The sequence below is a fragment of the Patiria miniata genome, unplaced genomic scaffold (assembly GCF_015706575.1).
Source record: "Patiria miniata isolate m_02_andy unplaced genomic scaffold, ASM1570657v1 HiC_scaffold_19, whole genome shotgun sequence".
NCBI lineage: Eukaryota > Metazoa > Echinodermata > Asteroidea > Valvatida > Asterinidae > Patiria > Patiria miniata.
This window is the reverse complement of record NW_024037057.1, coordinates 8,631,305-8,658,770: the sequence shown is the minus strand read 5'-3', so window position 1 is coordinate 8,658,770 and position 27,466 is coordinate 8,631,305. Positions and strand designations below refer to the sequence as shown.

The following is a 27,466-nucleotide window of genomic DNA, read 5'->3' as shown; positions in this document are numbered from 1 at the left end:
GATGCGTATGGGATTTCTGCCAAAGATTAATCCGATAAAAAAAAAAGAGCTGAAACGAATTCTTGCCACTTTTTCTAGCAAAGAATGAGTTTAGATTTTTCTGCAAAAAATGTGTTTCTTCTTATTTAAACCAAACAATAGTCTTTTGGGAGGATAAAGTAAAAACGATTAAGAAAACCATCTGTTTTGCTTGGTTATAACTGAAATATTATGCCAACAAGTTGTCAATGGATGAAAATCTAAATTGGGCTTTTTCCAAAAGTTTGTTTCAGATGCTTTCTAAGACTCAAGAGGAGAACTAAGATTAATAAATTAAAGTTTTAAATATCTTTGCCATAAATTTGAGGTAACATTTCCTCATTCTAATGTCAAACCAAGTAAAAGCTGAAACTATCAATAATATTTTTTTTTTTTTTCCCCTGAGAAATTTGGACTCAAATTCTTTTAAATCTAACAACTTTTTATGCTGATTTAGTCCTTAAATTATGGAATTTCTTTCCATAAGACATGAAGTATTTCACACTTTTTACCACAAGATGATATCAATAATAGATTCATGGAATGCAGACTCACCCCAACGAATAAAAGACCCATCAAGTTAAGATGGACACTCGGTCTTTCAGACGGTTATGACACGGCCGAGAAAAATCGAAAAAGCTTAGGCAAAGATCTTTTGTTGGTCAGGCACAACAAGTGTACAATGCACCTGCTACGAGAATTGAATTTGGTGGGCAAATGGACCCGGTTTAGTGGCGGCTTAACGTGAATAAGATTAACGCATTAGAGGTCACGATAACGCCTTGTTTAGGGACCGCTAAGGAAGTGGTGGATAATCTTGTTCCCATCTGGAAAGAGTTGGTATAACTTCCAAAGTCTGGAGACTGGAATTAAGGAGTGAAGTACGGGAGCTTAGTCGCAGCGGAATTTGCGGTCCGTGCTGCCGTGTTTTGAATAAATACTGCGGGCGGCCGGATGACAACACACGGTGCGCTCAAACAAATTTCTCGGTCGTCCAGATACGTTTTGCACGTTCCATTAACAGCCAAAATATGTCGTTACAATACAAAACTACGTATGAAACAAAGATGACCGTTGTTTACAACATGTACAATGAAAAACAAAGTAAGAATACCTAATATTTATAATTAATAGACGGCAAAATTATCTAAATATCGACCGGACAAAACTGTCTTGAAGAATTTCAAGAAATGAACAGACATGACACTGACAGAAACTGTATTAAATATCTGGCGCTCCATTTCCAAACTTAACCAATTTCCTAACATACTTGGTGACTACATTGTGATTAGCATAAATGAATTGAAAATTTAGAAGTAAGTTAGTTTTGAGAAGAGAAAAACGGAGGTAAAGAGCAAAATCTTACTTGGCATTCTTGTTCCAGTGAATGGTGGCCAACGTCTTCGCCAGTGAAACACGCAGCAAGAACAGCAGTATATTAAATACAAAAATCCACTTGGGGCTCGGCAAAGTCCACTCCATGTCTTTGAGTCGCCGTTCGAACATCTCAGGACGAGGAAAGAAAGTGGCAAATATGGACAAAAAAATGTCCGGAGTTTGTCTTCTAAGGGGCGGTCTCTCGATACAAGGAGACCGCAGCCACCACACGTGTGCGACTTGGCTGAGCACTCTCTCGGTGACTCGCTTCACCAGACACGGAACATCAGTGACCGCCTCCTTTTGCCCGGAATTTCACCTTTTGGACGACAACAGCCGCCCAAGAAACCACATGTGACTGACAATCAATGTATCCACAACTCGTATTAAGAGTTTTATCTTTATTCCTTCTCCACAAATCGTAGAAAAATAACAATAGACAATCGCATTCTCTCAGGTTAGGTGACACTTTTCTGGCTCGGTGTATGCACACGCACCGCAACGCATAACAAACTAACTGTACACAAAAAGTGCCATACCAAAAAGACACACACTGACTGGATAGACTGACTGCGCATTGTAATATGCTGAGTGCGTGTCATTGGACGGTTTATGAATAATGAATCGCGTAGGTGACTTTTTCTCATAAATATTCATTAACCACTCAACTCGCTTAAAAGTAACTTCTCTGATGGATTACGCATGGCTCGTTTTAGTCACAAAAAACCTCTTCAAGTTACTCTTACCGCGATATTATTATTCAACTTAATCCAGAAAAGGTGGAAATACAGGGCCGAGTTTTCGAGAGCTTAAAAGTAGCGGTGGCGCCGGTTATGTTGATATTTCTTGCAGGTATACTCGAAACATTCGGAGAAGGTTTTACGGAAATTGCAGGCCGATAGCCGGAAAAGGACAGAGCGTATAATCACAAGTGTTGAGTATGCACGCCATACATCAAGGCAAAAGTACTTAGGTAGACTTATAATTCGTATATTAATAAATACATTTAAGAACAGTTTGTCTCTTCTATAAGAATAACTCTAAGATTTCCGAGGAAAAAACTTTAAATCGGCAAAAATATAAGCGCTTAGGCCTATGCATTACCATCTGAAACAACGTCCTTAACGTAATTTTGATTGGTTTGCCGATCATAAACCACAGGATAGACACCTTTAACTTTTCTTTTTCTAAGTTTGCTTTTTCCAAAAAAAGAGCACAAGTTGACCAAAATGAGAGATATTTAAATCCTCCGCATTAACACCTGTCTCGCATGTCGGAGTCGGACTACATGGGCCGCCTCTTTGTCGCCCTTTGCCTCACAATCATTAATCATTTTGCGTCCTGTCCCTACATTTTTCTCCAAGTTAAGACAAAACCTGCATGACGGATGAAAACATACAGCTACGATGACAATAAAGTGTCATGTGAAAATCACTCCTCATCTTTCGTTGCATTTTAATTACGGGGGAAAAGACATGAGACTTTTCACGGCGCCCAGAACAGAAACTGAGGAGACATTCCTTTGACAACAGTCACCACATGTTCAGTTTTTACAATCGTGAAGATGAAATTCCCCCAATCAAATTTATGAAGAACACACTTATAGATACATATTCATTTGTTTCTAGTTATTTGCAACTTGCGTATTTATAATGAATTTCCATCCAAAATGGATCGGTGTTTATCTTAACTCAAAATTAGGAATTATTGCAACTTTTCTTTTGATTGATCGGACAATCAAAGTAAGCCTATGCATGCTGTGGATTATACGATACAGATTTTCATTTTTTTTAAGTTTAAAATATTTATGGAAGGGTATTTGTTGAAGAGCAGGACCACAGCAAAATGGTGGTTAAAAAAAATAAAGTTACTTTAAATTCCGGTCGTATGTAAACATCAACCTTTAATGTAATTTTAGGAACATACAGTCAACACTGTCACGACGGTTTACAAATTATGCGTATTCCGGCAAAGTTTCCCACACCCAGGATGCGGGAGTGAGCAACCCCCTCAATTAAATCAGTTTCACCGGCCAGCTCTGAAATACTTGAGGGTGTGTCGAGGCGTTTGTTGGCAGCGGATCAGATCAGCAGCTCAACATGTTTCCTTGGACTTTGGTTTCGCGGGGGTAGCAAAATGGGAACAACTCCAATACTGTTCTTTTTCTTTCCTTATCATATTAACAGGATCCTGACCAAACTTTGGGCCACGGGTGGCTGCAATACCGCCCTCTTGTGTTGGTCATAAACACCGGAATAATGCATCTTTGAAACTTGTCCGAAACAGTGTCAAAATTCGCAATTCTTTTAAACAGTCCGCACGCGGAAACCCTAAATTAGTCTTTGCGTAAACAATTATTTTTTTTAATCTTCAATTGTTTATTTTTATGTATCGATGACAAACATCAAAACTCGACCCTCCCAACACACCCCCACACAACAGAATGGAAAGTAATCATGTCTCTCTATAATGAGACCAACATCAATGACAAAGCTCAAATCTTAAAGTAGCACTATTTTCATTTATTAAATTTATGCAAAATCGGAGTTATTATATTTTGTTCATGGGTAGATCAGCAAGTAACAGTTGAAATTTGGATAAATAGTTGAAAAAATCGGCAAAAATATGAAAATTGTTGCCGACAGGTGAAATTATTTGATCCAAAATTCCCTCGTGCAAAGATAGGACAGTTGCGATCAAATTCATTACAAAAAAAATTTATACAATCTATAGTATAATTGCATATCTGATCTCTGTATTTCAATTTAAATATTCGGTCATCTTTTTTTTTCTCCAGATTTCACCCAATTTTATTCCTTCTTAAAATAACTGCCGCCTCTGCTCAATTTATTAATAAATTTAATTGTACAATCAAGCTATTATTTCGTACACCAATAAACTTAAGTTATAATCTGACTAAATCCAGGCATGCAACTGGGAAATCACAAAAAAAGAGGAAATTCAAATTTTTCCCAGACTTTGTACAGTGTTTTTCTATTTTCAATGGCACACATTGGAAGTGAAAAAAAGAGGAAATCAGCTGATCCGAGGAAAAGTTACATGCCTGTAAATCATTAAAAAAAAAAAAAAAAAAAAATTCCTCCTCCCAAAATATTAGTCTTGGATAAGCATAGCATAAGCATGCTGTAAGAAAGTACACTTTAATATATTTCTAAATTGTGTTATGAAATTGGGAAGTTTACAAAATTAAATTATAACTTTGAGGTCCATATACACGCAGCACAGCATCTACGGAACTACAAAATTTACTTCCAAGTGAAGGGGTTTTCGATGCAATTTTCTATCTCGCCTCAAACAATGTTTAATATCTATATAATATCTTACCTAAAATTCTCCTTTCGTTTTCCATAATTTGGTTATAAAAAAAAAACAGTATAAATGAAATGTGATGCAACTTCATAAATAAACTAAGGTTATGCAAAGAGAAAATGCCCTGTTCTCCCTACGTTAAAAAAAGCAGAAATGTGTGTATTTCCTAACATGCAGCGATACAAATCATTTGTAAATACATTCTGTACAGAAAAGCTAAGTACATAAAAAGAAGACAAAAGAAATTGTGAAATTTACATTAAAAAAATGGATACAACCTTTATCGCGACAGAAGAATTGAGCTTAATATAAGCATTACTCATTTAACCATGTTTGTATAGTTTTCTCTGTAAACAATCCCTTTTTAAACATATTTACAAAGCAATTTTAGGCCTATTATGGGTATTTTTTGCTGGTTATTCCATGCCAATATAATTATAGAGTAAATACTGAGATTTGTTTGGTATCTTAAAAAAAAACACCATAATTTCTGTGTAATGTTACATGTATGAAGGCAGAACCTTTATGTAACAGATATTACTATTGGTCAGTTAGTATTTAACATGACCTTTGATTGGCTGGTTTCTTTCACTTTCCATTGGTCAATTGAAATCTAACGGCCCTTGCTATTGGCTGCTTTTTTTCCAGTTATTATTCAGATGTAAAACTTGTCTGCCAACATGTGCGTAAAAACGTACATGTACATAACAGTCCTTCTCATTGGTTAGTTGGTATCTTACATTAACTGTGATTGGCTGGTCTAATCCCTTTTCAAGACAGCGTGGTAGGCGTTTCGAAGAAGCACATAGGGGAAACAAGATTCCAGAAGATCTTGGGTCAAAAACGGTGATTCCTTCACAATCTGCAAAAGGATAAAAGCAAAAGGATGAAAATCACAAAAATAAAAAAAGACAGAAAAAAAATGTAATGTCCGTGACAGAGCCAATGACCCATGATATCTAATTAATGACTCAGAGAAATGATTCAAAACTCCTAGTCTGTAATCTCCTTGACCATTACTAGATGATAGATGTGTAAGATTTGAAAATATATTTTCTGGTTTATTCACTGAGCTTCTGAAGTACAAAATAACTATCTGATTAGGTCTCCCAAAAAAGTCTCTGGTTTCTGGTATGCGCGCGCGTCGCCGTAGCTATGCGTGTCGGCAAAATTTAAAAGTTATTGCAAAAAAGTTTTCTCCGTTTTTTTGTCTTGACTATCCAAATTTCCCGAAGAATGTTCGTGTCGGTTGAGATCGTAAGTGGGTGCAGAATTCTCAAACATTACGGCCTTACTGAGGTCACCTCAAGCTCCACCCTGAAGGATATTTTTGAGAGTTTTAAGGGGATCGAAGCGTCATCTGCAACATCAGCCGACATTTGAAGGAAAAAAAAGTAGGGGAAGAAGAAGAAGAAGAAAAAAAAAAAAAAAACGCGTCGCTGCACCACTTTTGGAGCAAGCTCCATACCAGAAACTGGAGACTTTTTTTTGGCCTTAAGCCCGGTTCATACTCCACGCGAATGCAAATGCGAAGCGAATATGCCGTGGAGGGAGCATTTGCTGCGAAATTCGTCGGAGTTGAAATGTGTTCAACTTGTGCGAATTCGCATCGCGAAAACACGCCCCGACGACACAAATGTGCGTTCGCGTTCGTTTTCGCGCCGAGTATGAACCGGGCTTTAGTCAGTAATGTCCGTAACACTGGGATTGCCCCCATGTCTAGTTTAAAGATGACATGAACTACCTGGTCCAAAAGCAGATAGAGCGATTCCTTGGCTTTGGGCTGTATCTGCTTGCTTGCCTCGCCACTGAGTGAAAGCAGACTGGATGACGCCAACTACAAGATCAAACAAGAAAATTCAACTCGTCTTAAATCGTGTAAGACATAAGAAATCTTTATTAATCTCCAGATGCAGAAATTACAAATGTATAAAAAACAATCTCAAATACCTTTTTGGGCCAGTGAATGTTCTCTGACTCACCAACTGACTGATTGACCGACCAACCGACCGACCAACTGACAGATTGCTTTTGACTGACTGACTGACTATTGAGGATGTTTGGTCCAACCTAGGCAAGCCACAACTATTGAGCAATTATGTAAATATTCATTTTTTTAAAAACAAACTTACTGCCAAAAATTCCTGCAACCTCTGTTCCACATCGCCGCGGCCGTGTAGAGTAAACAGCGACCCCGCAATGGCATTGATAGCCTTGGCGAAACAGTGGCAGTTGTTGGGATGCGCGTCCAAGACCCGGCTGTAGACAGTGGTCTCGCTGCGAACCAGAACGCGCAACGAGACCGCGATGTACACCATGATCAGGCAAGACGTATTGTAGTCCTCCGTTGGATTAACTAAAATGAAAAACAAAACAGTAGATTCAAAACTAAAATCATATCTAAAATGGGTCTCGTTTTCAACAGTTTAGGGTGCTATCTGGATTAGGCCAAGTACAAAAATAAAACAGTTTCTCTTCCCCATCCTGTTCCTCCTTTTTTTTAAATTCATACTTTTTGCAGTTTATTTTGCAAATTCTGTCCATCTATTGTCTTGTGATTTGTTTCCAATAAAATACTGGCTATGTAGACAGGCTGACGGCTCCTTTGGACACAATTTTGTATCACAAACAAATTGAAAAAAAAAATGGAAGAAACCATCCGCCATCTTGGAAAATCTGCCCAAAAAAGGGTGCGTCTTTCATTTTTTCAAAAAGCCCACACAAGAAACTATTTTTTTTTACTCGGCCTTATACATGATGCCAAGGTTCCCATTTTTTTTAAACATGCTACCTTTTGTTTCTTTAAACCACCCCCCCCCCCACCAAATCAGCCCCCATTTGTTTTTTTGACTCACTGTCCTTCTCCGCTTGCAGGGCGTGGCAGAGGGCGGGGTCCACATTACAAGGCAAGCCAACGCTGGATGCGAGCATGTCCACGGTACCCGCGTCCAGGCCCGACGCCTTGACGTGCTCCCGGAAATCCGTGATGGAGTTGTAGAGGAAGGAGATCCTACGATTCAGCGTCTGTTGACGACAAAAAGAAACTTGCATTCGTGGACAAAGAAAATCGACCAGGGTGGGATGTCAACCTACAACCAGCAGGACACCGTACCGGTGCTCTACCCATTGAGCTACATTGCCCTTTGTTTCGGGTCAGTTTATCTTGTGGTTTAAGTGATTTTTTTTATCAATATCTGATCATTTTGTGCAAATTCAATAAACTTTGTAAAAATGTGCATTGCTTTATCACGCAGCTACAATCCTGGCCAAATCTCGCTGGGCCCCCAACCCCCGGCCCCCGTTCAATGTTGTCTCTCATTGCGCCGTGTGTGCTCCATCAGCTGGAGAGAACAACATTGACCGGGGGAGCGGGGGAGTGAGTGACCGTGGCAGGCTCAGGAAGTGTCCCAACCATTTTGGCTGGGATCATAGCCTGAAAACATGGGAGAAATCTCATAGTAAGGTTTCCAGGTAATTTGTTTAACATGCACTGATCCTGCTCCAGTATACAAGGCCCATTGCTTAAAGATATAGTCCATCATTTGTAATTTGTGCATTTTGTTCGTTTGAAGCCACAAAAGAGTTCAAAATCTAATAAAGGATACTAAGCAACTAACCTGATAAAGTTTCAGCTAAGCTTCAGCTGTACATTCCGAGAAAAACAGCATTCTAAGATTTCAATTTCAAATCAAAAGTTACTGAATCATGTTTTGAATTGCAGCTATACACGACGTCGCGCACTGATCCGACGAATTATAACAACCGCGCGCGCGTGTGCGTCGTTCCAATACTTGCGTGCGCTGCGCTGAATAACAAAACGAACTACTAATTTAAATTTTCCTACGGTGCTTCTTAAGAATCACCGTTGGAAATGCCTTCTTTCGTTGATTACTTCAAAATGACAGCTTGCCAGAAAGAATCATTTCACAGGGAGTTTAGTTCCCTTACTATCTTTCAACTAAGTTTGTTTTTCAACAATAATTACGCCAGTTACTTTTCGGATGGCTGCAAATGATGGACTATAGCTTTAAGTCTTTTACTTTAGAATTAAGTACCTTAATCGGGGATTTAAAATTGAGCTAATATATTGGCTTGTCATCTCTAGTGGGTGCCATTTCAAGTTTACGGACTCCTGCACGAACAGTTGATGACATTTTTGACCACTTTCGCAATTCCATCTTAAGAGCACCTTCCTGAATAACCAAGTAGGAATTCTGAATTTGTACTCACATCTGACAGAGCCTCCTGTGTGAGTGACTTGAAGGCCAGAATCACGCCGATGATGTTGAGTCTGGTCAGAAGGTTCTCAATTGCTGTAACGTAGAAACAACACGGAACCAGCTCGTTAGTAAAAGCTTGAATTGCAAATTTCTAAAACACTGCGTAGCTAATTTATACTATCAGCAAACAGCTGCACGCACAAAATGTGTGTAAGAGACATTAGCGCGTGATTCAGCCCGAGAACCAACACGCGCGCGTACTCCATTCGTTTGCACTACACTTTCTGGTTCTAAATGACGTCACACTTTGGTACTCCATTGGAATATCTGAATTCTGACTTACATTTGAGCTGTGCGCAGAGTTCAGCCATCATGGCCGGCTTGTCAAAGTTAGTCCGCAGCTGCTGAAGAACATCCTTGTTTTCCGTCACAAGTTTCTACATTAATATCAGACAAACACAGACAATAAGATAAAAATATTATACAAATGACGAATGCTTACGAGTGCAATGCTAAGAATACTTTCGTGAGGTGAACGATGGAATGTTCCATTCCACCAGGCAAAGCTGAGTGGAATGGAACACTCCATCTGCCAAGTAAAGACAGTAAGATAAAAATATTATACAAACGATGAATGAGTGCAATGGTAAGAATAATTTCATGAGGTGAATGTTCCATTCCACGAGGTGAAACCAAGTGGAATGGAACACTCCATCTGTCACCGAATGAAATTATTCTTTCTATTGCACGAATGTGAAACATTCATTATTTGTTTTATACAACACCTGGATTAATCCTCTTAATTGATCTGATTGGTAATGTGTAAACTAGTACTATGAATGTACAGTAATAAAGTTATCAGAGCTGTGTGAAAGCGCAACCAATATGTGACTGTGCAATAGAAGTTCTATTTACCATGGAATGGATCTTCTATTTTCGCAGTGCAGCCGCGAACGTGCGTTGGGATGAATAATTCAATGACATGTGACCAACAACCCACCAATGAAACAACTGGGATTTATTCAGGCGTTGCATAGAAAACAGATATTACACAGGCCATTTCTGAAACCATGGTTCGCTTTCAGCTTTGTCTCTTTAACCCACGACCACCTCTGCTAGACAAACCGCGGTTGCCCAAGTAGGACTAGATTGGCCAATCACTGTTGCAGAATGACTAATGAATAATCATGAGTAATGAATAATTCATGAGCTGACCTTGAGTTCACTGACTTGGCTGGCAATGTGCCACATCAGGCTCTCGTGAAGGAATTTCATGCCGTACGCTCCGATCAACTCGGCCAGGGATCTCAGTTCTGAAAATAATGTAACACAGAACTTGTGAATACCTTTTTCATTATTTACAGGTAATTTTCATAGAATTTTATTTGATGAACGTTTTTTGAGCAGCAGACTGCGAAATTGAAAAGTCGGTCACCTGTTACATCTGTGTATTCCTCAGCGTTGAATGGAAGCTGTGGGTCCGGAGCCAGGCTGATGAAGGCTCGTTGGTAAGGCGAGAAACAGATTTGACCCGAGGTGACCCTCCGCAGCAAGACTTCAAGGTACCTACACAAAAATAAACAAGTACGCACAGAGCATGCTCAGATGAAGCCATTTTTGTAATTTGCAAACAGATTTGCAATGGACCTTTCCAGCTGCAGATGAGTCATTAGTTCACACTCACTAAGTACAGTGAAATCTCGAGAAGTCAAACTCTGATAACTCAAAACAACTGTTAAGTCAAACAAAGAATCCATTGCCTTCAGTAGTATAACAATGATATACAACCCAGCTTAACTCAAAACTCTGCTCAAGTCAAATTTTAAACCTGTTCCCTTGAGGTTTGACTTATCGAGATTTCACTGTAGATCAAAACTTTTGGTCAGGTGACATGGGCCAAAAAGGTGGGCGGGGTATATATTTGGGTGCTGCCAGTAAAGGGCGCTCGTTTGAGCCGATTTTTGTGTTCGCTGTTGGACAGAGAGTTTTAAAAGAAAACAAATAGTGTGGTGTGGATATTTTTCGTACCAGTTTGTGTAGAGCATGGTGATCGTCTTTTCGCCATGGCTGTCCAGTTGTTGTGTCTGTTGCAGCATGACGTTGTTGAACACTCGGGTCACGTCGATGTGAACTGCGAGAGAACAAATTGCACCAAAAAATCACAACCGCAGTCTGACTTTTCTGACTTGAATCCCTGAATTTGAAGATCTTTGTGTTCTTACCATGACTCTCTATGCTCTGCAGGACATTCATGTAAGTACGGACGCTCGTCAGTAGCTCAGACGGCTTAGCAATCTCGTTGGTCTCCGGTTTATACATCATCATTCCTACGAGAGCTCTGTGGAGGAATGAATGACAGGTGTCAAATTTACTTCATCAAATGGATATAGGCGTGGCTTTTCATCAGTGGGCGTGGCTTTGTATCAATGGGCGTGGTCTATTATCAAGGTGATGATTTCTGACAGGTACTGATTTTTGGTGTGGTGTTGATTGACGTGTTTTCTTTCACACAAGAGGGTGTGGTTCTTGATCGGAGGCGTGGCGTTCAATCAAAGGGTGCAGTCTCTGATCATTGTATTAGAATCAGGAATTGGTTTATTTATCAGAGGGTGTGGTTCTGGATATGACTGAATGTTATCGGGGGTGTGGTTCTTCAGGGGTGTGGCATTTTTTTTAAAAGGGTGTGGTTTCTGATAGGAGGGTGTGGTTTCTGATAGGTGTGGCCTGAGGGATTTGAATCACAGATTGGTTAACTTATCAAAGAGTGTGGTTCTTAGTAAGATTTAATCTTATCAGGGGTGTGGTTCGTTATCAGGGGTGTGGCTTCTTAAAAGAGGGTGTGGTTTCTGAAAGGCGTGGTCTTTGACTACAGAAGTAACACTGTGATTCTTACTTGGCAAATCTTGCCTCCAGATGCTGGATGAGGTACTCCCTGGGAGCAAACGTGTGCTCCCAGACCATGATTTTGGGAGTGTAGTTGATGGCATAGCAGAGCTCCGTCAGGCTGATGTGAAGTTTGTCATGACTGAAAAGATAACGAAAGAAATAACAAATGCATCAGGGGAGGATTTTGTAGGAAGCAGGAAGGTTCCCTGCAAAAAATAAAACCGGCCTTGTACTTACACGCTAAGACTCTCTCTGGTCTTGCGAAAGCTCTCGGATCCAGGCACGGCAGGCTCAGGGATGTTCTTATTCTTCTTATCCTTCTCCTTGATTCGGCGTCTGAGATGCTCATTCTTGGCCAGATGTGGGGCTGCGTTCTTTGGCAACAGCTGGAAAAAAAAAATTAACTATCAATTTAAAAAAATCTGCAAATATTTTTTTGAGAAAATCTCAGTTGAAGAGAAATACCTTTTCAACAAAAAAAATAATGGTATTCAAAATTCATTCAGTAACTGGTTGTGAAAATTCCCGAGACTTGACTTAGTTGTATTAATCTTGAACGACGCCCTCTACTGTCATGGTAAATGTAGCCGGCTGCATTAAAACAAATCCGGACTTGAACAAAGACTAGGTTCCGGTCCAAACAAACCTGGTCACTGAGCATGCACTGCTCCGTGCATATCTTGGTCACCACGTCCTTAACCTCCTTGGCTAGTCTGTCCAGGAAGGCGTTGGTGACGGTCAGGCTGCGGTCTCCAATGTGGTATCTCTGCAGATGAGAATGGGAGAAGCTAGTCAGCGGCTGGTACAGAGTCTACTTAAATCCCAAGGTGATATAGGATGTATCCGAATGGCTTGGCTGTGGCCGGGAATAACATGCGCACCTATGGAAGCCACTGGCTAGCGGCTACAGCCACTTGCCATAGATTCGGGTGTTACTTCTAGTCATAGTCATGCGATTCAGACACAGCCATACACAGGTGGATTTTGTACAACTGATTTACAAATTTGCTAAGCTGTGAAGACATTTGCTTATCGAGCACAGGGCCTAATATGAGCTGCTAAGCATTTAACACAGAATTAAGCGAAAAAGTGTAATAAGCAAACTCTACTTGAATACTATAACAATAAATATTATATCGTATGACATCTGTGAGGCGTTTTGGCAAAATGAGACAGAACTGGGCACGGGCCTTAGAGGAGAAAAATGCAAAAAAAGCGAATGGGGGTGATTTTTTTTGTGTGATTTACAGATTGATATAATGTTTGATATGTGTACTACACATGTTTTAAAGACAGGGTGCAAAAATTGTGAAATAAAGTGTTTTTAAGGAAAAAAAAACAATCGGCATCTTTCATTTTGACGAATACAAAACTCAAACCTTTAAGGGCCTTTTTCTCAGTGTTATACTTTCTTGACATGTTGAAAAATTTGAACTTTAAACGGCCATAACTTGTCACTGGAATGTCCAACTGAGGTGCAACAAACAGTATTTTAAGGAGAATTTTATTCTCTTTCCTGATACCCACAAACCCTCATTTCGACCTCTGCTCATTTCTGTCTCATTTTGCCCGAACGCCCTCACACTTAGGCTGTTACCTAAACAGCATAAATTAAAATACATCACAAAAGTTCAACACACATTTTATTTGGTAAATTCTACACTAAAAGGAAATTCATTTTATGAGAACTGATGAGATATTTAAAAAGATCTTGACAAAAAGAACTACGATCTATGAACAACATTGAAACTCTAGGGAAGTGAAAAACACGGTGCTAAAAGTCAAGCATGCAAAAAAGTGATTAAAATAATGTCTAATTTTGACAAGAATAACTGGAAGTGGCTAAAACTTTGTTTTACAAGCACAGTGAGTAAAAATCTACCACAAGTGACTTCTGAAATGGTTTGAAGAAACTAGCACATTGGGCACGACAGGACACGGTGTGAATGACAACACAGAACAATGGGTTAATAATGCACTTCGACAAAAAAGTCGGAAAAATTAGAAAAGGCCAAAAAAAAAAGTCTCCGGTTTCTGGTATGCGCGCGTTTGACTGGAATCCCGCTGCTGCACAATTTTAACGTGTTTTTAGATGGGGTTATGGTCGAGAATAAGCTTTATGTGGCCTCTCTGGACTCCCATATATTTGCACTAAGTTTAGTCGGGCACCATTTGCAGTCATCAGCCGACAGTTGAAGCAAAAAAATCAGGTAAGAAAAAAAAAAAGGTGCGTCGTCGCACCACTTTTTGGGCAAGCTCCATACCAGAAACCGGAGACTTTTTTTTTTTGGCCTAAGGATTGGCCAACATTTTTTATGAATTTATTCTAATTCCATCCAGGAGTCCGTATTCATCCAAAGACACACACAATTTCTATCCCCAAATATGGAAGAAACATCAATGAAATCTAGGGCTGTCCTGAATGTTATCATCAACTAAATATTCAAATAGCTTTTTGCCGATTTGAATATTCGAAAACATGCAAATATGGAAGAAACATCTATGAAATCTAGGGCTGTCCTGAATGTCTGATCATCAACTGATTATTCAAATAGCTTTTTGCCGGTTTGAATATTCGAAAACATGCAAATATGGAAGAAACATCAATGAAATCTAGGGCTGTCCTGAATGTCTGATCATCCACTGAATATTCAAATAGCTTTTTGCCGGTTTGAATATTCCAAAACATGCTGCAGCTGGCAGTTTCAAATATGCGAATATTCGGTCAAACGCAGTTTTGTGTAATCGAATACTAACTTAATCGAAAAGGGACAGCCATAATGAAATCTGCAACATCTTTCCTCTGATAATTTTAACATAAGGACTTTTCTAATCATTTTTTCAGAAAGTCTGGTGTCTTTCTTTTAGTAATAGACTTCTACTGCAGATGGTGCTGGGGAACCAGCTTACAAGTGGTACGGAGATTGGGAAAGAAAACGACACAACGATCACAGGTGGAATTTACCCACAATTCTACATGCAGCCATTCCATTTAAGACGCATGCACCCTCTGTGAAATGAACCCCCAGGTGTTTCAACACATGAATGCTTTGGAATGGTTACCATGGTAACTTAAAATTATGTCCAAAATGGTGACTATGTGTATACTTCTTCACAAAAAAATGGAATTCTGCTCCTGACAAATGATTGGAAAGTGAGGACAAAAGTGACGAAAATAAAACTAAACAATTTTTTAGAAATGAAGTTACTTATGGAATGGCTGATGTAGCGAACACTTAGCCTTACCCTATCCATAAAATATGTGCTTGACTCGCGTTCATTGCGTGCACTAATCTGTAAAAGTTAGCGAGTTTTAGTTTTGGGTTAAAGCATTTTGAGATTATTCAAAGATTATCGAAGGGCTGTCTGTCACTGAAAGAAGCGACAGGCTGACCTACATTAGTTAGAATTTTGAAAATTAAACAGAGGTACGTTTTTACACATGGGTTACAGAATATGCAAGCAATCCAAACGGCAAAGTGCTCAAGATTATTTGAAACCACAAAAGTTAGAAAAATGTGAATAATATAAAGGAGGGGTGATTTCTGGGGAAATGGGAATCAGAAGTACATTTTCAACGTGCTTCACAATGCAGTGAAGAAAAAAGAGTTGCTCTCGGTCAAAACTTATTTTCAAATTAAATCTGAAAGCTGTTTAGAAAAAGTGTGTGAAAACAGGTTTAATGGAAGGATACCACTAGTAGAGAGACTGTGAAAAGTCTATTACAATTATTTCTGAGGAGAAGTTAAAGGAATTCAGAAAGTTATTATCTGAGGAAAAGGGCAAGAACAGTTGTTTTTAATTTAAAGGTTGGAAAAGAAAACAAATCAGTTCTTAGTTGAACTATGACACAATGTCTGAGGCAAGATGTTCTTTAATGTTTTTTACATATGGATTAATTTAAGGGTGCTAGACCATCTGGGCTATCTAATCTGTATGTTTTTTTCCAAAGGGGCACTAGTCCGAAGCTATGACACCCATACATGCCGCAAGGGCCGGGATTTGTCCCGTAGTTCATGATGCTAGCAAACAAGCAAAAAATCCAAACAGAAACACACAGCTTTTGGACATATGGAGTCGAGTTTCGAAAAGAAAGTACTATCCTGACGTCACTTTGGCGGTTGAGTACAAAGTCTGCGGTGCCTTGAGATTTTCTAAGCGCTTGCTTACAGAAATGTTTCTCAACCCAAAATTCATTTTTTGTCAACATGTTTGAAACGATGGACAGTTGAGGTTATATGCGATGAAACAAATGGTGTCAGGATACTACATTCTACTGTAAATTTTTTTGTGATGACTAAAAGACAATTTTTTTTTCTGTCGGCTTACCTCTTCCGGGCAGAGTTCATGGGTGCAGTTGATGAAATGCGTACATATCAACGGGAACGCGATGGCGTAACGAGCCTGCGACGCGTAGGTCAGACACATCTCAAACATGCGGTCAAAGAAACGGCTACGATGGCTGGAAACGGTGGAAAGCAAATACGATGAAAAGATGATGATGTGTAGTCGGAATTAGCAAAGACCAGTTGCATCTAGACAACGGCAATTTCAGTGTTATGTAATGTCCGTGATGGAGCTTTTAAGAACTCAGTGAATAAACCTGAAAATGTATTTTTCAAATCTTATACATCCATCATCTAGTAATGGTCAAGGAGATTACAGACTAGGAGTTTTGGATCGTTTCTCTGAATCGTTAATTAGATATCATGGTTAATTGGCTCTGTCACGGACATTACACTTTCTTTCATGAAGGTAGAATTGCTCATAAATGCAGTTGGACTGAAACAAAAAGTGACTATATACTAGTGAAACTCCGCTGAAAATGATTCATATTTCACTTGGAAGAGCAATATTGAGTCAATTTTGTTTAGTTCGTTGAACCGATTTGCAAGTTAAAAGAAATTCTGGACTATCCAAGACAAAGACAGAAGTAAGTTCTGTTCATTGTCAAAAATATGGAATCTTTGTTTCTAATTCAACTATTGCTTTGAAAGGCATTCAAATCATTGAAAACAATCTTCTCTTTTGTACATTAATGAGTAAGTTCAGGCGCGAACTGTTTTTAACCATAGTTCGACTAACTTCTCTCGAACGAGGGATGGTTGGACTGCTCTAGTCGACTACTTGGAACTGGACCATAGGGCACAGTTCCATCGCAGGTTACTAATAACAGCACGCATCGCAAAGCACAAGAGGGAAACCAGAACCAAGAAGTTTTGGGATGACGTTTTGACCATTGTTTGACTAGAGGCGTTCCCACGTTGCTATCAGTGAGCAGGCGTCAACCACTAGTCGACTAATGGTCGTCGCCCTAACTTGCAAAATGACACTGGGGCAGCAAAGCGACAAAGCTCCATACCAGAAGACGCTCAAGTCGGAGGTTTCGTTGAGGATCTCATCCAGTGCGTCCACCATGATGGTGTGGAACACTACGGTGTTCATGGTCCGAGCCAGCTCATGGTTCTCGGTCAGGATCAGCGTGGCTTTACGGATGCTAGTGTAGGCTTGCAGCCGGAACCAGTCTAGACGGAAGCCACGGAAGTCAAACACGACTCCGTTCTGAACTATGGATGAGAAAAAATGAAACAAAAGAAACAAGGGTCAAAATTTATTATAATGCAATATACCTACGTGCCAATGCACAGGCTTGTAAATGAGTCATTGCAAGTCCATCACAAGTCATCATAAGTCAATCACAAGTTAGTCCCCAGCCATCACAGGTCATCACAAATTATTTCAAGTCAATCACAAGTCAACCACAAGTCATCAAAAGTCAATCACAAGTAGTCACAAGTCATCACAAGTCATCACAAGTCAATCACAAGTCATCACAAGTCATCACAAGTCAATCACATGTCAATCACAAGTTATCACAAGTCAATCACAAGCAATCGCAGGTCATCACAAGTCAGTTACAAGCCATCACAAGTCATCACAAATCAATCATAAGTCAACAATGTCATCATAAGTCATCACAAGTCAATCACAAGTCAACCAGTTGTCAATCACAAGTCAGTCACATGCCATCACAAGCTATCAAAAGTCAAGCAAAAGTAAATCACAAGTCATCACAAGTCCCCCTGTTTTAACTTACGTCACAAACTATTCAAATGAACTGGCAAAAGCCTTCCTTTTCATATTGCTCACTACCTCTGTCAATACTTGTCAGTGACTGCCGATGCGTTTCCCTATTAATTCAAAACATGTGCACTGTTTACCTTGTTGAAGGCTCAGATTTTCCATTGTCTGTACGAAGGACGACAGAATGACCGATTCATCTTCGGAGCACAGTGGAAGATTCTAAACAGAGAACCAAATACAATAAAAAATTTGGAATTTTGCAGGTTTTTTACAAAAACAAAAGAAGAAGGAAGGAATGTTGCATCTTGACGCCACTTGTTAATCATATTATCTCAATGAGGGTCAGTCATTAACAAAATGTTGAAAAAAAACCAATGAATCTGGGACTGAGAAACATTTCCAAATTTGATAGGAAATACTTTGAAAATGCACTTGACTCTCCATAGACTTTGTACACAGCCAAAGAAGTGGCGTCTGGATACTGCATTCTTTCCCCAAAAAGATTGAGTTTGACTATTTGCATTTACCTTAGCGAGATTATTGAGAACAATGGCATCGTAGCCGTTCAGATACTGAATGTAGTACTGCTGAAGAACTTGATGGTACTTCTTCACAAGTGCTGATTGGATAAAGAAAACAATAAAAAAAATTGTTAAAATTTCAACAGTAAGTAATTCAAAGGTTTATACATGAAGAAGTCATGTTGGTATTTATTGAGATTAGTAACAACAAACTATCTCAAGGAAAAAGCTACGGACCTCGGAGTTCCTCCATGTGGAACAGCATCTCAGGCAGCAACGGATCCAAGAAATCCTCCACGTTGGATTTGGATTTCATCTTGGGATGCGGATGTTCAGCGTGACGGACGAGCCAGAGGATCTCATCGCGGGCAAAGGCTAAGCCCATGAAGACGTACAAGGCCTAGAAAAGGAAGAGGAAGAATTGTATAGGGTCTGTGCATGATCAAACGAGGGCAGTATGACGTACAAGCACACAAGTGTTATGGCAGGCCAACAATTAGCATGTGATGACGTAGAAGGTCTGGAAAACATTAAGAATTGTATTGGGTCTGTGCATAATCAAACGAGGGCAGTATGATGTACAAGCACAAGAGTGTTATGGCAGGCAAACAATAAGCATGTGACGTTGTAGATAGCCTGGAAAACATTAAGAATTGTATTGGGTCTGTGCATGATCAATGAGGGCGGTATGACATAAAAGGCAATGGGTCTTATGGCAGGCAAGCGATAAGCCCGTGAAGATGTACAAGGCTTACAGATGGAAAAAAGTAAGAACTGTATTGGGTATGCCCGTGGTCAAACGAGGGCAGTATAACATATTAGCCAGAGAGCGCTATGGTAAGCAAATTCTAGCCTAATAATCTGCCCACAAGACAAAAGGAGGTACTGTATCGGATCTGTGCATGAGCAATTGAGGGCAGTGTAAAGTTCAAACTAGAATTTTATGGCAGGCAAATTCTAGCCCCATGATCAATTCTGTTTTCTTAAGACTATTTCAAGGAGTCTTACTTTTGGTCCAAGGAGACCGGGTTGGTCAGACAAGATGGTCACCAGTTCCTTCAAAGCTCCTCGCAAGAACTTCCGTCGGTCGCGATGAATGGTGGATCTGTGAGGAATGGCGTTTACATAAAAACAATGATTTTAATCAACGTATCAAGTTTTTGGAAAGACTGCTGGAGGAATGAATGCTGTTTGAACAAATTTAAATCTCAGTCAGTGCCGCAAACTTTCATCATAAAATTTAAACTTTTTGTCCAAATTTGAACAAAGAAATTGACTGGCGCAGGGTTTAAACCTGTGACCTCCGGATTACCGTTCCAGTGCTCTACCAACTGAGCTATGTAGCTCTATGTTGGTAGTTCCCCATTTTGTCAATGTCTTTGTTCAAGGGGCGCTAGTCAGAAGCCATAAACCTGTATATGCCATGTAGCCAGGGATCACGCCCAAAGTCATGATGAAGCAACAATAACAATGCTGCAAACCCAGGAAATAGCAAACAGGAACCACTTAAAGAGGATACAGCTTTTTATAACCAATTTTTCAAATAAACCACAGTTAGTTTCCCCTGAAAATAACATTGAAACTTACGCGTGTTGCAGCGCGTGGTTGCAGCATTCCTTGACCTCCAGTACCCTTTTGTGAAAGCCCTTGATTGTGTCGAAGAAGACCTCGATGTATTTGTGGAACATAAGGACCTCATCACGGAAAAGCGTGATGCAGAAACCGCCTTGCAGGGCAGGCCTCCAGAGGGCGTGAGCGCGCTCGTTGCTCTGAAGGAGCGTCGGGCAGACCAGGAAACCAACTGGAGCAACAAAAATAATAATAATAATAGTGGATATTTATAAAGCGCACGTATCCACCAGGACTGGTGCTCAAGGCGCTACATCATTATTACCCCTGCTCATTGGGCACATGAAACATTCCAAATACCATCTCAGCTCCCTGGGGAGTATACAGCTCGATGCAGCCTGTTAGGCGCAAGGAAGCCAATTCAATCACAATAACCATCTCTGCCCTCACAGGTACCCATTTACTCCTGGGTGGAGAGAAGCAATGAGTGACTAAGTGCCTTGCCCAAGGGCACACGCACCATGACCCCGCCAGGACTCGAACCCACAACCTGCAGCTTTACCTGCAGACCACGAATCAGTGCCCTTAACCACGAGGCCACAGTACTCCACACTCCAAAACCCAAACAAACAAACAAAATTTGTCATTTTTCAAAAAGGTTAGAAGGCCTTAAATTTCAATCCTACTAGACTCATTCCAGGAAGCAACATCAATTAATCTAAATTCTTTAACACTAACCAACCCGACCCTTCAAAATCGAACTGCATATTTTGTTGGAATCTGTGGGAGTGAGCACTGCACCAGTAAACTGATTATGCTTTACATGGGGTCAGGCATACCACCATAATCAGAGTCCAACAGTTTGGGTGTTGAGTTTACCGTATGGTGTTGGATTTTGTAAGAGCAAGGAAGGTTTCTAGTAAATCACTCAAGGGGGTAGGGTTAAATAACATTCATAAAATGGTTTAAGTAATATTTATAAGTACCCAGCTACTTTTTGAAGAAAAATTCTATAAAAAATACAAATTTACAATTTACAACTTACGGATTATCCATCGTTCCATGGTATCCAGAGACAAGTATTCACAGCGCATCTATTAAAAATGAAAAGAAAAAAAAAATCCCAATTTCTCACTAATTACTTATCTTCAAAAGAAAACAGTAAAGACAAAATAATCACGCCAAGGTGTTAGATTTAATTACTTTTTTTGGGGGGGGGGATCTGAATGGCAACTAAACTTTTAGCATACAGAGAGGTACCTTATAGATTCGACAAGTATCTGCTCAAAACGGATTGTTCATTGTTTTAATTCTGTCTTATTAAAATGTCCAATTGACTTGTATAACCACAATTCAGTGAACATTTCCCTTGAAAATAAAATCTAAATATTTCTATCATTGCAAATAATTTTTAAGGGGTACCCCTGAAAAGAAGTTTTGATCGTTAAAAATTTAAGAAATGCAAATGTTCATGTTGAATCCGTATTGTAGTCTAAACTTTGATTTTAAGGGGTCGAGGATTTCCCAGTTAGTCTCTGGCTCCAGTCTTTACTTACAGTCTCGCTCTGTGCAGGGTTCAAGAGCAGCGCTGGTTTGGAGACTAAGCTGAGCATCTCCTGGGATCGCATCTCGCCGGCCATCATGTTGCGTCTTGGGTAAAGATGGAGCAAGGAGAACAAAGCTGAGGCAACGCACTGAGGAAACGACAAAGAGAATAAAAACCTCAAAAACTAGCCAACATTTTTCATTTAACACATCTTCGAGATGTGTGCTATTGATACAGAGGCAAATTCATGCTGGTATCAGGATATTTCTGGATAATTTTATTTCCTTCCTGGGCTGGTGTGAGTATATTGAATAGCGCCATCTACAGTTCATGCACAGATCCATTACAAATTCTCACCTTCTCCAAAGGAACGAACTGCTGCGTCAGCTTCTTAACAGGGCTGTCAAACTCGCTGATAAGCGTCCCCAGGCGGGCAAAAGAGGGCTCACTATAAAATAAACAAATGAAGTTCATATCACACAAAGAAAACAATATGAGTAATTCCAGCATAATGACATGTACGTGACGGACCTTTTAAGAGCTCAGTGAATAAACCGGAAAATATATTTTTAAAATGTTATACATCCGTCATCTAGTAATGGTCAAGGAGATTACAGACTAGGAGTTTTGAATCATTTTCTCTGAATCATTAATTAGATATCATGGTTAATTGGCTCTGTCACGGACATTACTCTTCTTTTTATAATACTGAATTTGAATGTGGGCGACAAGCCAAGGCACGACAGGGGAAGATGACTGATTTTTTTTTTACTGACTGTGACTGCTCAGATAGCAGGAGGGTTTACCCTAACCCCATAGGCCATTTTTGCTAGGAACCATCCTCAATCCTCCAAAATGATCCAAAATGTTGCACTGAAGGTCAAATGAAGGATACCCAGCGCCTCAATCCTTCAAAATCGTCAGACAGGCCTGCCTCTCAAAATGCATTCATCCTCAATCTTCCAAAATCATCCTCTTCAAACACCATTCATCCTCAATCCTCCAAAATCCTCATGTGCTTCAACACCATTCATCCTCAATCTTCCAGAATCCTCCAAAACGGCCTGGAGGATTTTGGAGGATTGGGGTCAGCTAGATAAATTTACCTCTTTCCGTAGGCCAGTTCGTACGCCTGGTTGTACAGCCCCAGCATGGCTTTTCTGTCTTCGACTCTGGCTAGCAGCATCATGATGGAGATGTAAGTGACCACCAACTCCAGGTAGTTCTTCGTCATGTCAAAGTTGGCCGTCTGTCAAGTATAAATGAAAATCAGTCAAAAACTGGACAGTCTTTAGGGACTGTGACCATTCAGCCCTGGTATGAAAAGGGCCCCCCCGGTACCTCGTCCGGTCCAAAGCCAGTCTCGTCCAGTACATGGTCCTGTCTGACCAGAAGTTTTGAAGTCAGTCAGGCGCATCAATTTATTGCCCTTCAGAGAACGTCCAGAGCAGAACAATAGCAGAATTACCGGATTAAAGATAAAATCCTTCCATAACGCCTTGGTAATTTACGGTCCCATTGTGCGCATGGTCCCAATGTGCCGACGAAAGTGTTCTATTGTTTCGCGCTGAGAGATGAAAACCACAAGCGGGTTTCTTCTGGGATATATTACATGTGTCAATACTTGCAAACAATAGACCCCAGGATAGAGGATTAGCAACCGGACCAGCTCCTGGGCCGGTAGCTGGGACGGTACGTGAGGACTTCTTGGGAGAGGACGAGCTTACTGGGGGGCCCTTTTCATACCGGGGCTGAATGGTCACGGGCCCTTACCGGAATGGAGATACAGGAAGAGAACCCACCCTCAAGTCCCCAAAGTACCTCTGCAGCACAAGGGGAACGAACATATCATGAACCCACGCCGTCCACTACCATCACAAGCAACAGAATGGCTGAGGTATCAGATGACGACAAAACCCAGGACTCCGTACAAATGATAAATAGACAGGCATGACGTTATATAACATAGGTTTGCAGTTGCAGTTCAAATAATTAATAAACAGATTTGAGAACGCGATACTCACAATGTCAAAATGGACATGGCAGCTGGACAGAACAGTCAGAAGCTCGGTCACATGATCCTGTCAGGAAATGAATAAATTAATTCAAGGTCCTTTACTTAGTAAACGTAAGTACGGAGTTGGGGTTAGTAAGCATGTTCACGTTCATATGCGCCATTGTGTTTACGGGGCAAAAAGAACACACGCTGCTAGACGTGAGCGCATATTGGAATGACCTGGAAGCGCAAAAGTTTCTGATTGATGCATGTGCTCAGCAACGCATGTTCCTTTTGGATTTTGATGGAGTTGGTGAGGTTAGGGTTAAATGAATTCATTGAATACAAACCCCAATCTGATTCTCAATTCAAATTTAAACAAGGAAACTGGCATGACTGAATATTGAACAAAACAGCCAATCGCACATACCAAAGAGTGTAAACTTTGGGCCTGCTTTGTTGGCCACAGGGAAATTATTAATTATTGGCCAGCATCGAGAACCCCATAAACGGAAAAAAAAGTTACTTAATCCTGATGCCCCTTGGTCAGCTGACAAACATCGGTCTCCACATGCCTCAATATCACTCAGTGTTAATTTGAATATGAAAGCAGGGATTGTCTTGTCTGTAATCTGTCCAGTGAATGGCATGATTTTACAGCCGACATACTTCCTGGTTTACAAATGTGAAACTAAGAATGAAAAGTATCTCTTGTTTGAAATGACCAAAGTATACTCTTACGAGATTCTCATGATCTGATGATTGTGCTTTGTTGTGTTTACCGTCAGCGTTTGTTTTCTGTTAAAAGTTGTCCTGATTCTTTACATAATATTCTCTGAACACATTGATTATAACCTAAATCAATGGCTATTGTATGTAAAGTGCTAAATTCTTGGTAAATGAAAAACTTGCATTCTCAATATGCTTATGTGTATGCATATCCCTTATCTTTCACATGCATTTAATGTTTTAGCAATATCAATTTTAAAAATAAAGTGAATCTCAGTTTCTTCAATTTGCAAAAAGAACCTTTCTGACCAAACTTTCTCTTTCACTTTGTCGTTTTTGTTGTTGTTATATTTGTCTGTATTTTTCTCACCGTGTATTCATGGATGTCTCTGAACGTTGTGTAATACACGCTCAACACTTTCAGGATTTCGGCTTTCCGCTGATCGATTGGTGCTAATTGACCCTGCCAAGAAAAAATAATGATGATGAAATGTAAATATCAGAGAACGAGGAAATAACATTGGACAAGGAAGGAAACGATTGTATATTTACTTAGATTCCATCTTTGAGCATTTCTCAAAACTATATCAGAGTATTACGCTGAAAGAAATTGCCAGATAGTTTCTTACCAACTGTCTTATTTTAATGTTTTAACTCCAAATTAGTTTGATTTCTTTTAGTCAGACACTCTTTTGTAGAACCAAATTTAATTGAAATAAAAGATTACACTCCAATGACTGTTATTAAAAAACAGTGACTGATACTACTGGATAGAGTTTCCTACAGAGCATCATTCTGTCTACCAAAAACAAGCCAGCAACTTTTAGGAAATTAGGCAAAAGATATTTTAAGGATTAATTCAAATCCTGCCATTCTCCCACCTGTATATTTTTCTCTGTGTGGGGAAACTTCTTGACAATGTTCTTCAGACACGGCTCCAGAGCCTTCTCGGACAGAAATGCTGGGCGTGATCGTGGATCTTGACATGCCTAAGAAAGAAATTAAAAATCAACAAATGTTATTTAATGGGTCAAAGGTCAGAAAAGGTTCACTTACTTTTTGTATCTTCCTCAAATAAAATTGGCAGTGGCGTAAGTATGTGCCGGTGTAAATATGTGCCAACGAGTTGGGGGGGGGGATGGGTGATGACCAAAATCCAAAAAAAGATCGGTCGTGGAAATTTGAAAAGGGGGAGGGGCAGGTGGGCTGGACACCACATTACACCAGGGGGCGCTCTTCAGGATACAGATGCATTTTGTTCTCATCACGAAAAGGTGGGGGATGATTCAATAGCCTATCCCTCCCTTTTCTAAAAGTGGGGGGGGGGGGGGATACATACCCCCATCCATGCCATCATTCTCCCCCCACCCCCCTCCCGGATTTACGCCCCTGAAAATTTGCAAAGACAACGATTAAATAAAATATTCACAATTTGTTGATTACGTGATCTGCTTGAGGGAAAGGACATGTCATAGATTTCCTGATACCACTTTCAACTTTCGTCATTCCATCTTTCCACTTCAATTGTTTATTTTAATTACAGAAACGAGAAAGACTGTTGCATCTTGACGCCACTTTTTTTCATCATAATCTCAGTCAATGAAGGTCAGTCATTGCAAAAATGTGTGGAAAAAAACATGGATCTGGGACTGAGAAACATTTCCGATTTCGTTAGAAAATATTTGGAAAATGCACTCGACTCTCCAAAGACTTTGTGTGCACAACCAAAGAAGTGGGATTCGTATTGATTACTGCATTAGGCGAAGTAAAAAAAAAAACATGTATAGCGTCCCCGCCCGCTTCCTTTTCAGAGGCCGCCTCCTTTTTTTTTTTTTTTTTTTTTTTAAAAGACAAAAATTGATAAATTTTAGGCAGTGGATATTTTGCCGGAGACGGCAAAACTACAGTAAACGTTAGTTTGCCGGATATGCACTGAACATGCGCAGTTACTGTTTTTTTGTACTAGAACATTTTCCGGTGACAAATTTTAGTCTGGCTCCATGCCAATATTATCGTTGTAACCTCGTATTCACAAGATGGGATTCAGACCATTTTACAATTTCGGACTTTATTTCCCTTTTAAAAAAAATCCTCCAGAGCCACAAATCTGAAAAAGAAAATGTAATATCTGCAATTGAATGTTTGAGACATGTTAAAATAATAAAAGAAGAATATTCTTATTTATTTGGGGATAAAAAAAAAACCTTAAAAATGTGGCAGGTATCAGGATTCGAACTCAGGACATCCCACTCTCCAAAGTAATTGCTTATCCACTGCACCAATTGTGCTTCACAACTTTGTTGGGAATTTAATACATATTATAATTCAGCCCTATCTTAAAGAGTACAGCGCCCTCTGTTGATATGGATTGCCGCCGGCAAACCTTTAGTAAACGTTAGTTTGCCGGCGTTACCTCCGGCAAAATATACACTACCTAAATTTTAACGATCTCCGACGAAAGAAATCGTATTTTTAGACTTTTATACCGTGTCTAAAGCTGTGGAAATAGTCAATGAGTCCAAGTGGCGGCCATTTCGAAAAAGCTGGTAACCATCTTGAAAAATAGCCCGGCCGCGTTGTCTTGAAAAATGTGTCGGGCGGCCATTTTGAAAAAAAAAAAAAAAAAAAAAGGGCCTCCTCCTTCCTTTTTGTCAAAGAGGCAGGACGCTAAACATGTTTTTTTTTTTTATTTTGCCTTATTTCATTATTTTCAGCTCATTTCATTAAAAAAAAGAATAAAGTTAGGCCCTATGTATGATAAAAGAAGTTTTGGTAAGATACAATTCCTCCCAATTCAACAAATTTACGGAGCATTCACGACCTTCACATTTGCAAAACAATCAATCATGTCCATGCAGTAGAACGTTTACAAATCTCCCGTTGGTTTGTGCACAATTTACTCACTTTCTTGATGTTGTACAGTCGAGCCTGCATTCCCACACCGCGATCGACGAGAACTGTCAGCTTTTCAGCCAACTTCTGCTGGCTGAGATTCGTCGCCATTATTCAAGCAAGACTTAATCTGTACCCTTATTCTGAAAAGTGGAAAAAATCGTCAGTTTGGGCACATTTTGTGAGCTGCTTTACTAGATTTAAAATTTAGTTCGAGGCGCGGCCGGTCAATATGCGTACACACGGAAACGAGGCTGTTCAATGCGGAAGTAGATTATATTACCCATGAGGCTTTGCG

General features: G+C 39.9%; 1 protein-coding gene across 1 annotated transcript; it reads right to left on the bottom strand.

The window, feature by feature from the left end:
• Positions 1-3,896: 3,896 nt before the first annotated feature.
• Positions 3,897-27,451, bottom strand: LOC119725658 (nck-associated protein 1-like). The gene is made up of 28 exons (XM_038197148.1): positions 27,181-27,451; positions 25,158-25,265; positions 24,647-24,739; positions 23,576-23,632; positions 22,658-22,800; positions 21,909-21,999; positions 21,562-21,699; positions 21,051-21,099; positions 20,024-20,237; positions 19,445-19,541; positions 18,674-18,836; positions 18,443-18,534; positions 18,053-18,134; positions 17,194-17,398; positions 16,161-16,293; positions 12,478-12,597; positions 12,069-12,217; positions 11,839-11,970; positions 11,168-11,283; positions 10,974-11,076; positions 10,381-10,511; positions 10,161-10,258; positions 9,289-9,382; positions 8,956-9,038; positions 7,581-7,749; positions 6,858-7,081; positions 6,470-6,562; positions 3,897-5,587 (listed from the first exon to the last, which is right to left on the bottom strand). The coding sequence occupies exons 1-28, from the start codon at positions 27,277-27,279 to the stop codon at positions 5,486-5,488; spliced, it is 3,378 nt and encodes a 1,125-aa protein (XP_038053076.1). The 5' UTR covers positions 27,280-27,451; the 3' UTR covers positions 3,897-5,485.
• Positions 27,452-27,466: the final 15 nt, after the last annotated feature.